The 15,075-nt window shown below is 50.4% G+C and overlaps 1 protein-coding gene across 26 annotated transcripts in view; it reads right to left on the bottom strand.

The window, feature by feature from the left end:
- Nucleotides 1–10,552, bottom strand: part of Slc28a1 (solute carrier family 28 member 1) — a 118,017-nt gene extending 107,465 nt beyond the window's left edge. For 9 of the 26 annotated variants that reach the window (XR_015441816.1, XR_015441817.1, XR_015441818.1 and 6 more), the window contains exons 1-4: nucleotides 4,797–10,545; nucleotides 4,036–4,147; nucleotides 3,204–3,286; nucleotides 2,107–2,183 (exon numbers count right to left, since the gene is read on the bottom strand). Coding sequence is in view for 10 of the 26 variants with exons in the window: in XM_087188517.1 (XP_087044643.1) it covers nucleotides 2,107–2,183; nucleotides 3,204–3,286; nucleotides 4,036–4,131 (256 nt within the window). In the remaining 16 variants the exon portion in view is untranslated. Of the gene's footprint in view, nucleotides 1–2,106; nucleotides 2,184–3,203; nucleotides 3,287–4,035; nucleotides 4,508–4,796 lie in introns of all 26 variants that reach the window. The other 17 variants (XR_015441822.1, XR_015441824.1, XR_015441823.1 and 14 more) reach the window with 10 other exon arrangements.
- Nucleotides 10,553–15,075: the final 4,523 nt, after the last annotated feature.

Below are 15,075 nucleotides of genomic sequence, written 5' to 3'. Positions count from 1 at the left end.
CACACGGAACACCAGTGTCAGATGAGGAAGCCACTGTTAACAGCTCAGGCCAGAAGTACGGAGGACATAGGTTTCTCCACTGTACCTGGAGAGGGTGCAGAGGGCTACCCCATGGACAAGGTGACGCAATCTAGGTATGAAAGAGTTAGAGGGAATCCAGAGTGCCCAAGCATAGGGAAGTCAAGGGTGACCACTGAAAGGGATAATTTAATGACTGAGTCCCAGCAGCCAAGACCAAAAGGAGATGAAAGGAGAAAACAAGAGTAATTTATGTTCTGTGCTAGAAAGAATCCAATCCTTCAAGACAGACAAATCTGAGTCTGGGTGAAGGTGGTGGCAAGGGGAACAGTAACCCTGCTGAAGGACACCCCCACTGTCAGAGGAAGCTTGAGGAATGGCTCTGGTCTGGCTGTGGTTTGTGTCCCCTGGGGGTTCGTGTGTTGGAAGCTTGGCTCTCAGTGTGGTGATGATGAGAGGGGGCAGAGCCTCAGGAAGAGTGATTAGGTCCTCCGGGAGGGATTAACCTGAGCTGATGTCAGCACCATGCCCTTGAATCTCTAGAACCATGAGCTAAATAAACCTCTGTTCTTTATAAAGTACCAAGCTTCAGGTATTTTGTTATAGTAACAGAAAGCAGACCATGAACAGGGACTATGAACTCACCTCATTTAAACAGATGACCCTGGTGTCAAGTACATCAAGATACTAGGCCCATCACAGTTATCTCTCACCATCCTCTCCCCTCCCTAGTCACCTGTGATGACCTTTGCACCCATGCCCACCCTCTCTCTTTACCTCCCACCTGCCAGGCAGAGATGAGCTGCACTGTGAACCCTCCCCCTCCACCCGAGCTGGGAGCCTTCTTGCACCAGGGCCCCTTACTCTGTCAGTCATCGCTTCCTCTCCTATTTCCCTTTCCTTCTATGAAGTCCCCAGCTCAGCTCATAAACATGTCCACAGTATCTCCCATCAGGAACACATGTCACATCCCAGCCATCAACATTCCCTCCCTGTTATGATAAAAATGTCTCCAGCCGGGGATTTAGCTCAGTGGTGCTGCCGCCTGCCTTGCAAGCACAAGATCCTGAGTTCGATCCCTGGTACAAAAAAAAAGTCTCCAAAGAGCTGTCCATACTTCCTGTCTGCACCATCTCACCTTCTGTCCTTTCAGCCTACCCTTTGCACCTGTACTCTAAGTCACCATGACCTCCTTGTCCCTAAACCAATGGACGCTGCTCAGTCCTGGTCTCACTGGTCCTCTGTAGAGGTGTTACTGATCTTGAAACCCTTTCCTCCTTGGCTTCTGCCAACCCTTCTGAGTAGCTGGTCCCCAGGCTTCTGTCCTTGAACCACTTCTCAATTCATTTTCTGAGTGTCCCTGGGAGTCTTCCTCTCCATAGTGGCCTGGCTGTGATTGGTCCAGCAGGCTGTCCAAATCATTTCCCTCCCTGCAAGATCACCTCCTCCACCTGTGTCCTGGAGCTCTGCAGAGGTCACCCTCATCCCCCTGGGCATGTCACCTGGGCTGGAAACCTTCGGTGACGCAAGGTCCCCTTCATCCTATACTCCCAGTCACTTCCCCAGGGTAGCTGGCATCACCCCCCAGGATTGCTCAAACCCAGGCCACCCATCTCTCACAGCTTTGTTCTCACCCACACCCTGCAGCCACCAACCTGGGCACTTCCCTGTTTAAATCCTTCAGTGGCTCTCTCTGGCCTTTAGTGCAAACTCCAGCCCCCCGCCCTGCCCCCAGTCAGGGCCCTCTCCCAGTGCTCCAGCTCTGACATGTCTGTAAGGAAGTGTCCCCTCACTCCACACTCCCCTCCCCTCCACTGCTGTCTGCTCCTCCTTGGCCATCCCCCAGGAGAGATGCTTTGTGTTCCCAGACATCTGGATTCCGTGGGTGTCTCTGTGTCCCTCTTTGCTGCTGAGGGGGTGACTTGGGAGGATGCAGTGGGATCTGCCTTAGCTGGGGCCTCAGTCCCTGGCTTAGGCAGGAGCCAGCCCTAACTCAGTGACTAATTGCATAAGTGAGTGACCCTGCACTAGGCACGGAGGCTGGGGCGGTGACAGTCTCCTGTTCCAGAAGGGGTGGCAGGGGCTCACCAGCACAGAGCAGGCCTGTGCCCATCCATCGGAGGAGTGCACTAGGTCTTCCTGGCAGGGCCCGGTGCAGGCTTCTCCTGGGGACAGGACGAGCCACATCCATGAGTGAACCCCGACTCCCTCCCCATGTGATCTTCAACCCCTCCAGGTGGAAGCCACTTAGAAATGTCCCCGGTGGTATGGTGCTAGGGCCCAAGCCAGGTGTTGGCCTTGAGATCCCATGAGGCTGATAGCAACTCCAGCCCAAAGTAAACTGAGCCACGATCCAGGGCTTAGGGTTCTGGGTCCCTTCTCCACCCCTACTATCAGGGGACAACCCTGCTTCAGGGAGTGGGAGGAAAGAGCCTTATCAACAGGCAGAAGTGTGTGATGATGGCTGCTCCCTCCCCTGTCACATTTCCACCTGTCCTCAGAGGGAGGTGAAGTGGCTCCCATTCTATTTACTCCCTTGGGACCAGGGACCCTCGTCATCTGAGTCCCCAGTGCCTATTCCAGAGAGAGGGTGGGTGAAACAGCCCTGCCTCTGTCCACCCCACTGGCTTCAAGCCCAGCCCACACCTGGTCAGTTGGCTACCCACTTTCCCTGGGGGAAAGACTAGGACGGGAATTATGCCTGGGGCCCCCTAGGCTGAGCCTCCAGTGGATGTGGACCCAGCACTCACAGGATTCAATCCCCAGCTGGTGTTTTAAGGTGCCCCCGGCCCTTGAAATGTGAGTGAGCCTTCTCTCCAGTCTCCTCACAGGCAGGTGGAGGGACCCCAACACCACCCCTGCCCCTCATGGAGCTCAGCCTGGCTCTGGCCAACGAGGACCCAAGTTCTGGGCTCCTATCAGATACTCTGAGCAGGTCCCTTTCCCTGTGGGTAAAACAGGAGTTTGAAACTGAGCCTTAGGTTCTCCAAGGTACCCCAGAGACCAAATGAGGTGGGAGAGCAATGGGGGACAGGGGACAGTGGCCACATCCACACCTGGGCTCCTGATGGGGCATCTTTCCCATGGTCTGGCTCACCACTGAGGGGGAGGCTGGCCCAGTTCACCCTCCCTCAACAGGGGTTCACAAGTTTCCCACTCAGCCAGTGGCCCCTGAGATCACCTACCATCCCCACAGGCGCTTCCTCTCCACAGTGTGCCCGCCTTGGTGGGGGCTTGAGTCGCTGCTACCAGGGAGCCGGCCTTCCTCCTAAAATGAGGGACAGCAAGCTGAGGGACCTGAGGGAGGGAGAGCCCTGCCACGCTGCTGCACCCACAGACACCTCAGGAGTGGGCTCAGGTGGGGACCAGCCTTTTGTACAGGAAATAAATGGCTACTTAATTAAATTCTTCTGGGCTACCGTAGATCCCTCTTTCACTGTGCTAGATCCTCCTGCTTTCTGCGTGAGGGAGGGACACTTGCGACTTCCCCAAGGTTGGTAAGGGCCAAGAGGGAGCCTCTGAGGACAGCCCCAGTCACAACTCAAGGGTGCCATCCACCTCACTGCCTGTGGCGTTGTTTTGGGGGTGGGGATATTCTTGCAGGTAACATCATGAAAGCTGTCCTGTGGGCAGTGCCTGGCACCATGAAGGGAAAGACCTTGTCAGAGGAGGTTGTGAGGGTACAGGGCATCACATTAAGATCCGGAGTTCGAGTTGTGGTCCTCAACCTACCCCCTGACTGGACAGGACAGGACTGAAAGCTCCTTGAAGGCTGAGATTTCCCCAGAGGTTCACCTCAATCTCTACAGCATCTAGCTTCTCAATGAGACCTTCACTGACCTTTCAGGGTATCTAGACACATAGTAGGTGCTCAATAAATGCTTAAAGGGTGACACAAAGGGGCTGCTTTGTACCAAGGGCTGACACACGGAGGTCTCCTAACCACGGGAGCCAGGAGGGTGGGAGGAGGTGGACAGAGCAGCCAATGAGGAGGCCAAGTTGGGGAAGGCTACAGACCAGGCTTTCCAAGAACTCAGCCCCTGCATTCTCCACACCGAGGGCCGTGGGTGTGAGGGAGATGGACTCTCTTTGTCCCCGCATGTCATCCTCCATGGGCCAGACCTTCCTGCTGAAAGACAGAGTTGGGGAGCACTGGGTGGAGGCCCTGCAGGGAGGCCACAAAATCTACCCAGAGCACTGAGGCACCTCACTGTGCCTGGGCCTCACTCAAGGCCCCCAAGATTCAGAGGAGGTCCCCCTTTGTGCCTCACTCTGAACCCCTAAAAGGCAAGTTCTCGCGAGGGCTAGGATTTCTGGGCAGAAACAGCAAATTCTGTCCCATTCACAGGAAAGAAAAGGAAGGGAACAAGCATCAGATACACAGGGAAACAGAAGGGTTGTGTCTGATACAGGCCTTTTTTGGAAGAGACTTCCCACAACAGGCCATGATTATTAAGTGATTTATTGTCCACTGTACTGTATTTTCTCACTGAAAGAGAGAGACAACATCCTAAAAACGTCATTCTCGTCCCTGGAGCCAACCATACCTGAAATCATTTCTACCCTTAGACTTTTCCATTCCAAGAGCCCCTGTAGTTCCTTTTTGGGCTTCAGCTTATCCAGAAATAAGAGTCCTAAGACTCCCTCCTCCTAGTCCTATTCCTCTCACTTCCTCCTTTTTTCGAGCACTTAGCTCTCTCCAAATGCCAGCCTGGCTAGGCTGACATAGCCAGACACCCACACACGCAGAGCTGTGCACACACCCTGCTCCTACTCACAGATCTGAGGTGAAGAGGTGGCTCTCGAAGAGACAGAAGCCTGGCTTTCTGTGGAGCGCTTTGGGTCCGACCCTTGCTCGTCGGCCAGCCTTCTCAGTTCAGCGGGAATCCCGAGCAGAGTCCAGAGCTGCAGTAGGTTGGGCCTCTCTGAGCCCAGGGCCACAGCCAGGGCGGGACCCCAACTCTCTCTTAGGGAAAAGTGGGGGCCGGCACTGCAGCTCCTGTGCTCTGTCTGCTCCCCATCCTGGGCCCCTCCAGCCACCTCCTCCTGGAAGCTGCCTTCCTTTTCTCACCGTTCCCAGCTCCCCTCTCTCTCAACCATCCTTGAATTTTTATCTTTCATTTTGCTACTCAGTCTCCCTCCCTCCCTGAATCAGTAACTGTTAGCATGGCAGCCTTTTTCCCTAGGCTGGGAGAGAAGGAAAGCAGTGTCACTGTCACCGTAGCAAAGTGTTTCAGGTCTTAGCATCAATACAGTCACCAAAACAAGCAAAACAGAATGACACTGCTTCCCCCTTTTCTTTTCTCTCTTTCCCTTCCTCCCCTTTCTTTCTAAACACGTAAGCAACAGGGTGCAAAGTCAAGGGACAAACACTTTAGTTTTTCAGTCCTCAAACTAAACATTAAACTTGGCTGAGAGGATTGAACGCAGCTCTTTAATAATTAATGCTGCACACTCAGAACAAAATCTTTTAGGACACAAAAACACTCTCTGGTTATAGGGAAGCAGGGCTCCCTGAACCAGCTTGGGGGCTGTTTAGAAAGTGTAGAAAAGGTGATGGTGAGGGGTGGAGCCCCCCCAAAACCATTCTTCTTTGTTGACCATTCTAATTGCCAAAGTATTACATGTGCAGGGTTAAACACTTAAACATCATAGAAACATACAGAATGCAGGAAGTTAAAATTACCCTCATCTGAGCCCTCCATGGATGAACAATGCTGAATCGGGGGATTTTCTCCATATTTCCTCTATGTACCACTTTACTGTACTCATTTTCCACTAGGGGATCACACTGAATGAGCATTTGTAAAACCTGCTTTTTCAGCTGGGCTTGGTGGTGCACTCCTGTAATCCCAGCACTCGAGAGGCTGAGGCAGGAGGATCACTTGGAGTTCGAGGCCGCCCTAGGCTACATAGTAAGTTCAAGGTCAGCCTGGACTACATAGTGAGGACCCTGTCTCAAAAACAAAGAAAAGAGACACTTGTTTTTTCCAGCAAAAATCCACGGCCTCCTCCCACAGTCAGGGCCATGTGCGCCCGTGATTGTAAATGTTTACCTAGAGCAGGACAGGGTGAGCTCAGAGCGATCTTGAAAGGAACCCATCAAGCCCCAAACCAGCTGCACTGCCTCTGCCCCCTCCAGCCCCATGGCCCATCTCTTGTATGCCCAGAGGGAAGCCTACAGGAACAACACATCCAGGAGTGGTCAGGGTAGCCATCTGTGGCTTAATGGCCCTGACCCTCTAAAGTGAGGATATAACAGGCTGTGTGTCATGGTATGAGCCTTGAGCTTGGCCTAAAGGTCTAGACTCACCCTGACTCTCCAAGTTGGCTCAGGTCCTCTCTGTGAGCTGGTGAAGGTGGGCATCAATACCCAGGAGGCCACAAAGGCTGCCAGGTGTTCCTCTCTGCTGTCCGAGGTCCCATTCCGGGGCCATCTTGACACACTGCTTCCATCTTTCAGGCCGTAAGATCTGGGCCTCTCCCCTGTTTGTCCCCTCACAGAGGGGTGGCCAGCAGGAGTCCCAGCTCCTAGAAGCCAAACCTCTTTCTTCTCAGGGAGCATTTGGGGGAAAGTCACAGGCAGGGCAGTTTTGAGGCTAGAGGGTGTGGGACTGAGACCCCCAGGGATGACCAAGAGCTGGAGGACTGGGCATCCTGCCTACTCAGCTGTGTGACATTAGCAGCTCACCAGCCCTGCATGGCCTATGTCCTGAGGATCTGGTCTCTGAGGCCAAGCCCCCAACAGGTGCTGAGTGAGGTGCAGGACTTGGGGGGTGGGCAGCAGAAGAGCATGAGGAGAGGCTGCAGGAACACCCAACATTGTCTCCCCAGGCCTGGCCCCACGTAGTTCTCAGTGAAAAAACTCCACTGCTTCTGGTTTAGTTCTGGGGCCACTTCTGGTTTCAGGGGATCTGGGCCAAAGAGCTGGAAAGGAGATTTCTGCTGGTCAGGATCTGATAGAATGAGCAGGGGCAGGGGCAGCATCATCGGAGGAGCCTGATGATCAGAAGCCTCTGGGTTTTCCTCCCAGCCTATTGCACGTGATTCTTTCTCAACTCCTTCAAGGCGCTGTCTTCCATTGCATTGATTTGTGGGTCCGAAGTGGACAAATTGAGAGGCTCTCCCTGGTCCAATGTCATGAACAAGGCCTTATTACTCTTTCCCAAACCTGCTTCTCTCTCTGAAACCTGGGATGTTTCACAAAATGGACACCAGTACTAGTTCTTTTTGTTTTGTTTTGTTTTTCAGTATTGGGAATTGAACATAGGGCCTTTGCACCAAACTACATCCCAAACCTTTGTTTAATTTTTATTTTGAGACAGGGCACTCCTAAGTGGCTAAGTTGCCTAGGCTGGCCTTGAACTTGTGATCCTCCTGCCTCAGCCTCCCAGAGTGCTGGAATTACAGGTGTGTCACCACGCCCACTCTACTCACTAACATTTTTTGGTTCTCATTTGATTCATTTAAAAAACTGGGGTTCCTTGGTGCAACCACTGTGGAAGTTTCTCAAAAAATTAAAACTAGGGGTTCCATTTGACCCAGCTATTTCTCTTCTTGGTATCTTCCCAAAAGAATTAAAAGCATCATACCACAGTGATGTATGCACATCCATGTTTACAGCAGCACAATTTGTAATAGCTAAATCTTGGAAACAGCCCAAATGTCCATCAACTGACAAATGGATAAAGATGTGGTTTTTTTATACAATGGAGTACTACTCTGCCATAAAGAAGGATAAGCTTGAGACATTTCTAGCTAAATGGATGGACCTTGAGACCATACTCTTAAGTGAAATAAATCAGATGCACATGTTTAAATATCACATTGTTTTTCTTGTGTGAAAAACTGAAAGTGGAAATAGGGAGTAAAATGTATAATAGATATTGGAAATGGGAAGAAAATGTTCAAGTGAGAAGGGGAACCAGAGAGGGGGGAGGGGGAAAGGAAGGAAGGGACAGGGAAAAAAGGTGAAAATAGAAGGAAAAAATGGAAGCGAAGCTTTTGTATATAGGGAGGGGAGGGGGATTTAAGGGGAGGGAGGAAATGGGGAAAAATAGAAGCAAGATATATCATATACAGGTACAAATTCCCTATGATGAGTGTTATCATTATGTGTATCTAAAATGTACCAATAAATGTTCTGCTTCAAGGGAATTCTTTAAATTTTTAAAAATAGGGTTTCTATATGTAGTCTATAGTGGAAAGTAGCAAACATGTAAAAATTCTGACAACACAGCAAAATACAAAGACTGAGGAAATATCTTAGGCTTTTATACCCAGCAGTAACTCATAATACATTTTCCTGTGGGAATGGACAATTCCAAATCTTAGACCATAATGCTATCTTAGCAACTGTAAAACAGGTCCAGATTCTCTTGGGGGAAAGAGGCATCTAACACTCAAAAGACTGAAAAGTTCCAGCCTCCTGGGTGTGTTATCCAAGATGTGTTATTCCCTGGTGAAGTCCACCCTTTGGCCCTTTCTACTCCATGGGGACAGCTGGACACTAACGGTCATTGTCCAACACAAAATGAAACAGTGGAGAGCTGATCGAGCAAGGACACCTGGTGGTACCACCCATGAGGGTTCAAGACCACCAGTCAGGGGGATTCCAACTAGCAGTTCAGAGGTTGCCATTTCTATGCATTTCATGCATTTCATTGGTGCTGTAGGAAGGACATTTCCCTTGTTCTTATTGGTGTTTTCCTTCTATCCCTCCTGCTGCTCCATCTCATATTCACTTTCTCTGTGGGGAGAGGTAGAGATGTTCCCTTTCAAGTTTGATCCAGATTTGGATGTTCTACAAACCTGGGTAGGTTCTAATTCGTATCACCCTGTTGGCTTTCAGGGTGATGTCCCTGGCTTCCCTGGGTTTGGTATCAGAGGCTCTGTTCCCTTCTGGCCGCACCATCTTTCTCCAGTTGTTGCCAAGGCTTCTGGAGCTGTTAATTTGGGTCCCTGAGGCCCCTCACTGAGTCACTATTGATAAGATAATTAGTTGTAGAGGCAAAAATAATTCCTTGGTTGTTCTATCTTCTCCTCCTGTTAGAGAAGTGATCTGACATAACACTCCCAAGCCTCAGAGCAAAGCCAAAGACTTTGCACAGAAGTTGCCATGTGGGGACCTCAGGCTTCCTGGGAAGACCAGGGAAAGGAATCTACTAACAGAGGGCTGTGTCGGTGCTGAAAGAGCCAGCAACCCCAGGTGTCAGTCACATCTAACAACCAGGCATATTCCACTTCCCCCCAACCCAGGCAGTTTCCATCGATGATACTATTCCAGTAGAATTCTGTTCTCTCATGAGAACCAACTGCTCTTCCTGTGTAAACCTGCCAGTTAGAACCCATGACTCATTTTGAAACACTCCTTTCCCTTTCCCTCTGCCTGTAGAAGCGCGTTTCCATATTAAAAAGGCTGTGTCCATTTCCCCCAGAGCTGTGACTTCAGGTCTGAACGTGCCCCTTCACCCCAGGACCCAGCCCTTGGCTGGGCACAGGTAAGATGCCTCCAGCTGACTGCTTCCCACAGGGACAGGAGCTGGAGATCAGCATTCAGGAGTATGGAAGAGATCCTTCCTAGGGCTAGAAAAACAGGGGGCTTGTAGCTCAGAGGAACAGGGTGCTTCTAGCTCAGAGGAACAGGGCTGTGTGGAAGATGGCTCCTGTAGTCCAAGAGCATGGTGGATGACAGGCTGCGTGCTGAGAGCGTCACCTGTACTGCCTTTGTGAACCCCACTCTCACCCAGTGAAGGGGTACTGGCCACTATTTTCTCCACCTGTCCTCCATGGAGGTGCATGACCTGCAAGCAACTCTTGAGGAGCTGAACAGCCTGAGGCAGAAGCCAGGGGTGTGAGCTGTGGGCTAGTGTTGGGAGACCTGATGTCAGGGGAAGGGTCTGCCAGTGTTATTGTCACACCTGCTGTTTGGGAACAGGGTGGAGTCTGGACCCATACTCAGACCCTGTGGCTGTGAACTGTGTTCTCTGATCAGATTCTGTGTAATTGGGGACCTTGTGTGTCTGCATGACTTCCTGAAAAGACCCAGTTGGAACCCCGAAGGGGCCAGTCTACAAGGCAGTCAGCTTTGCCTCTAAGGCCTTAATGGTCCCATGATGCTGTGACGCTCAAGGGCAAGATTACATCAGTTGAAGACATCCTGGTTCTTTAAGAACCAAGCAGTAAGGGCTAGGGATTTAGCTCAGTGGCACCGTGCCTGCCTTGTAAGCACAAGGTCCTGAGTTCGATCCCCAGCACTGAGGGAGGAGGGGCAAAAAAAAAAGAACCGAGTAGTAATATGAGAAGAGAAAGGTTTCACCTAGGGAGAGACAAATTCCTTTTCAGTTTAACTCATCCCACTTACTGTTGTAAGAAGTTTTGCTCATCTCTCTGTCCTTAGAATGAGCTCCTCATGGACCTAAGATCCTCATCTGCATAAAATCCTCATCGTCATAGGATTACCACCGCCCTCTGAGACATCTGCTACTCCCTATGAACCCAGTAAATAGTGGCAAACTTGGAGTGTCTTTGTCTTTGCCTGCTCTGAGGCACTGACCTCCCGTCCCGCCCCCACCCCCACCCCCCATACTTTGAAATTACGAAAGTCTCTATTGTCTTTTTTTTCTTTAGCTTTCGCCATCCCCCTTTCTAGGCAGTTGGAGGATTGATCACCCTCCGATAGGACCTTCCATGTAGCTAAAACCCTGCTTCCAAGAAAGGCAGCTGTGAGCTGTACCTGCCACTTCCAGCACCTGGGGGACAGTGCCCACAGTGAGGGGACGCAGCAGGGCACTGCAGCAGCCACACTGGTGAGAACTGTTTGCCCCAGGCTGCTGGGGCCAGGATGCCAGCTCTGAAGGGACCTTGCCTGCCCTGAGGTCTCAGGGAGGACCTGGGTTTTCCCACAGCCTGGTTCCAGTGAGAATCTCCATCAGGGATTTTGTGGAACAAAGGGGGTTTTGTGTGAAACCAGGGTATGTGGTCAGCACTGCCAGCTGGTCAAATTCATGGGGGTTCATCTCCTCCGGTCCTGGACCCAGAGCAGACAAGACTATGGCCTCACCCCAGAAACCCATACAATCATGTGCCATTGTAGCTCCACCACCCAGGCCTGTGCCTCAGTTCCAGGTACGGGTCCCGAGTCCCATGTGGGGTGTGACCCTTGAGGCTTTGTGTATGGTGGCTGCTGTCCCATGACCCTTTGGAAATAGTAACAGAGAGCCATCTCTGAGCTCCACTAGCTCCAAGGTAGGGTCCAGGACCCCTGGGTCTCAGTAGGGGCGCCTCCTTCTGGAGTAGCTGCAGGTTAAAACCAGGGCCTCTGAAGATACCATGGAACTCAGGTTTGCCCCAGTGAGCAAGATGTTCCTGGGGCAGGATCGGGGTCCCTCTGAGGGATTTTCTGTTTGAGTCTGGTCCAAATAAGTAACCAGCAAAGGAAGTCTGAGGAAAGCTCACCACTGGGCTGTCCAGGGGACACCAAAACACAAAAATCCAGAGACATACATGATGGTGGTACCAGACTACAACAGACCTGAAGATTCCTATCTCCTGGGGACCTCACAGCCATTGCACTGTTGGGAGACGCATCATGCTCTCGTCTGTGGTGACGTTGGTATAAAGGAAGCTACTGCACTGCCAGTCATATAAAAGCACAAACAATGTGCCGTACATCACACTTGGTGAAGATAAATAATGTTTCTGGTATATGGATTCACTGTACTATACTTTTATCTTTGTTTCAGAGTGTACTCCTTTTACTTATAAAAAAGAAAGTGTGTTGTAAAACAGTGTGTCCAGTTACACCAGCAGCCACCTCATATCCAATGTTTACCATGTCTTTTGATCACATCAAGGTCCCACACTGAGCTGATCGTGGTGGCCCATGCCTGTAATCCCAGCTACTAGGGAGGCTGAGGCAGGAGGATTATAAACCAGAGCCCAGCCCAGGAGATTAGTGAAACTCTGTTACAAAATAAAATTTTTTACAAGGGCTGGAGTATGGCTCAGTAGTAGAGCACTTGACAGCATGTGGGAAGCCCTGGTCCGATACCCAGCAAGACAAAAAATAATAATAATAAAATAAAGAGGCCACATCGAGTGACTGATGTGTCCACACTTCAATGTGTCCACACTTGCACAATGACAAAACACCCAGTGGCGTGTGTCTCAGAACATGTCCCACTGTGACTGTGACTGTATCTGGCCTTGGCACAGTTGCACCTGCTGTTCCTCTGCCTGATGTGCACCTCCCCTTTCTCTTCCTCCGACCAACATCTCTCTGATCTCAGCTTCAATGTCAGCCGTGAGAAATTCCTGAGACCCACACACAAAATCAGGTCCTCCCTCCCCATTATTCTCTCCCATTCTTCTGCCTCATAGCACTTAACACATATTTGCCACGGTGGATTTCCCTCACTCAACTGTATGCTCCGTGAGGGAGGGGTCTACATCCATCTCATTCACTATTATAAATATTAGCAAAAAGGATTTTTTTTTTAAAGATGAGGCATCTTATTAAAGGAGAGTTTGAATGGATTTGTTCTAAGCCCACCAAACTTCCTAATAATTTGGCTTACTTTAAACTAGGAAAAATCCAGGAGTGCCAGTGAGAATCTGTAACCCCAGTACTCCCAGAGGCTGAGGCAAGAGGATTGAAAGTTTGAGTCCAGCCTGGGAAACTGAGTGACTTAGAGAGACCTTGTCCCAAATAAAAAAAGTTTTTTAAAAGGGCTGGGGAGATAATTCAGTGTAAAGGGTCTGAGTTCAATCTCCAGCACCACAAATTAAACCCTCTTGCCTCAAGGGCTGGGATGGAACTCGGGACCTTGGCATTACTGTGTAGAAATCCCCTTCCAGCTTCTAGCTATTGAGTTTGTTTAACAATAAACTCAGAGACTGATTCTGCAAAGTGGCTAAATTCACCACCAGTGAATTCACAACCTCACCTAGTCTCAGAAAAGGTTGGGATCCTGTCAACTTGGTGAGTGGTTAAAGTCTGGGAATATTCAGAGGACATAAGTGCTCTGAATACAACTCTTCAGAAGGATGGCCTCCTTTACCATGAAAGTCAGAGCTCTGTCTTGCAGGGGAAAGCAAAGCTCTTCCCTCCCATCCCACACTGCACTACTCTCCTGCCAGTAACCAGAGTCCACACTAGGAAAAAGAAGAGTTACATCCAGGAGAAACTGAGAACTAGTGAATATGTATTGTCAACAAATATCCACGGGCCACTTTTGGAAACTTATTGAACTGTCTGACCAAGATGTGCAGAACCTAATTTTAGTTCAGGCTGTATTTTTTGATACCTAAGTTCTCTTACTGGAGGGTCTACATTCAGTGTAGAAGTTCACACAGTCAGATACAGCTCTTACCACTTTAGGATCATACAGATCTACCAAACATTGGCCTATGCTAGATTATATCCAAAGATATAACTGGCTCTGTGAACAGCACCAGATTTAGATGAAGGATGGAAAATAGCAAGTTTCTGGTTGGTCCTGTGTACAGGGATGATGATGTCACTGTGTTCGGAGTGTCCCTGTTGCCCTGTCTCAGCAGGACCTGGCAGGTGGCCCCCTCCTAGCCATGAGAGATAATGGCTCTGCTAGTTTTCTCTCTGGGCCTGGGATGCTGGATGGAAAGGGTGCTATGGAGATAAGGCCTCTGACCTCGCAGGAGAGATGAGCTGAGGATACAAAGTTGGGAAGTCATCGAAACGGACGCGTTATAGAAACCAGCCCTCAAGCTGTGGTCAACGAGTTGCTGGGTCCTAAGAATGAAAAAGGGACAGCTATCCCCTAAGCCATTGTTTAGTAATTCCTGTAACTAAAGACTTCTGGTTGGGCCACCAAGTCTGTCTCAAACAGCCAAAGTCAGGTCAAGGTCGCTTGCTTGATTTCCAGACCTTAACTGGAGAGAAAGTTGAATACTCAAATATCTCTTTGAAGAAAAACTTTAACACCTGGACATATCTTGGGAGCCTTCCTCAAAATCTCCCCCAAAGGGATCTGTGTCTTGCTGCCCAGCATCTATAGAAGGGGTAGGGGCAGCAGTTTCCCTAGATGCCGTGGTATGACATCTGTGAGTCAGGAGTCAGAGAACTCAGGTGAAAACACTTGCCCCTCAGCAAAGTTCTGGAGGCTGAAGGGGCTGTTGAGGTCCAAATGTTTCCTTGCTAATGTGGACCAGATTCCCTTATCACCAAACCAGTTACTGACCCAGAAGGCTGCCAGGGATGGGCTGCCACCGGGCCATGTGACCTGTCGGATCAAGGGTGCTGAGGTGTCTGTCGATGACACATCAGTGAGTCATATAAAGCCTGTGATGGCTCATGGAAGTCCTGATAAGAAAAATATGGTACAGGAACCCAATGGCAAAATGACAGTCTTGCCAAAGAGTAACTATTGTCCTTTTGAGAAATGCTCCCCAATTTATCACCAGGCTCTGGGGAGCCTGGGTGCTTAGCTATGGCTCACTAGGTGGGCCCACCACCCTTTGTGGCAGTGTCTGATCTATTAGCCACAGTGAGGCATCATCAGGGGGACAGGGTGGCCCCAGGCCAGGGCACCGAGGGCATGAGCAGTGTGTGTGCTCAGTCTTCCGTGTGCTTCCTCCACCCATGCCACCAACTTCCCTCAGTCTATACCACTGAGTGGGGCCAGTGATTTGTCTTGACCCTTTTGGTCCCTGTTCTAGGTTTGAATTGGTCCTCCTGGCCCATCAGCCTGTCCCACCATCGCCATCTAGTGAGTCATCAAATGCCCCAGACACCATGGTGATGTCAGCACACGCTGCATCCTACCAGGATGGTGCAGAAGGCTCTCTCATAGGATTCCCTCTGGCCAGGATGGTGAATGTTGTGTTGGAAGCTTAGCTATGGCACGAGAAACACCACGTTGAGGCTGGCCAGGAAGCAGGTGCCCACATTGCCAGGGGGCAGTGTGGAGATGGAAGGGTTGTCAGGGTGTCTCACTGCCCTTCTCTACCTGGGGTTGAGCCGGGCAGTTGTGGAGGTTTGGTCTCCAAGGAAAAAACACATCCTCAAAGACATAGCCA

Source organism: Heterocephalus glaber, unplaced genomic scaffold, assembly GCF_053883595.1.
Source record: "Heterocephalus glaber isolate CG9 unplaced genomic scaffold, H.glaber_assembly_v1.0 deba00001531, whole genome shotgun sequence".
NCBI lineage: Eukaryota > Metazoa > Chordata > Mammalia > Rodentia > Bathyergidae > Heterocephalus > Heterocephalus glaber.
Note: the sequence above shows the minus strand (reverse complement) of the source record. Positions and strands in the feature narration are given on the sequence as shown.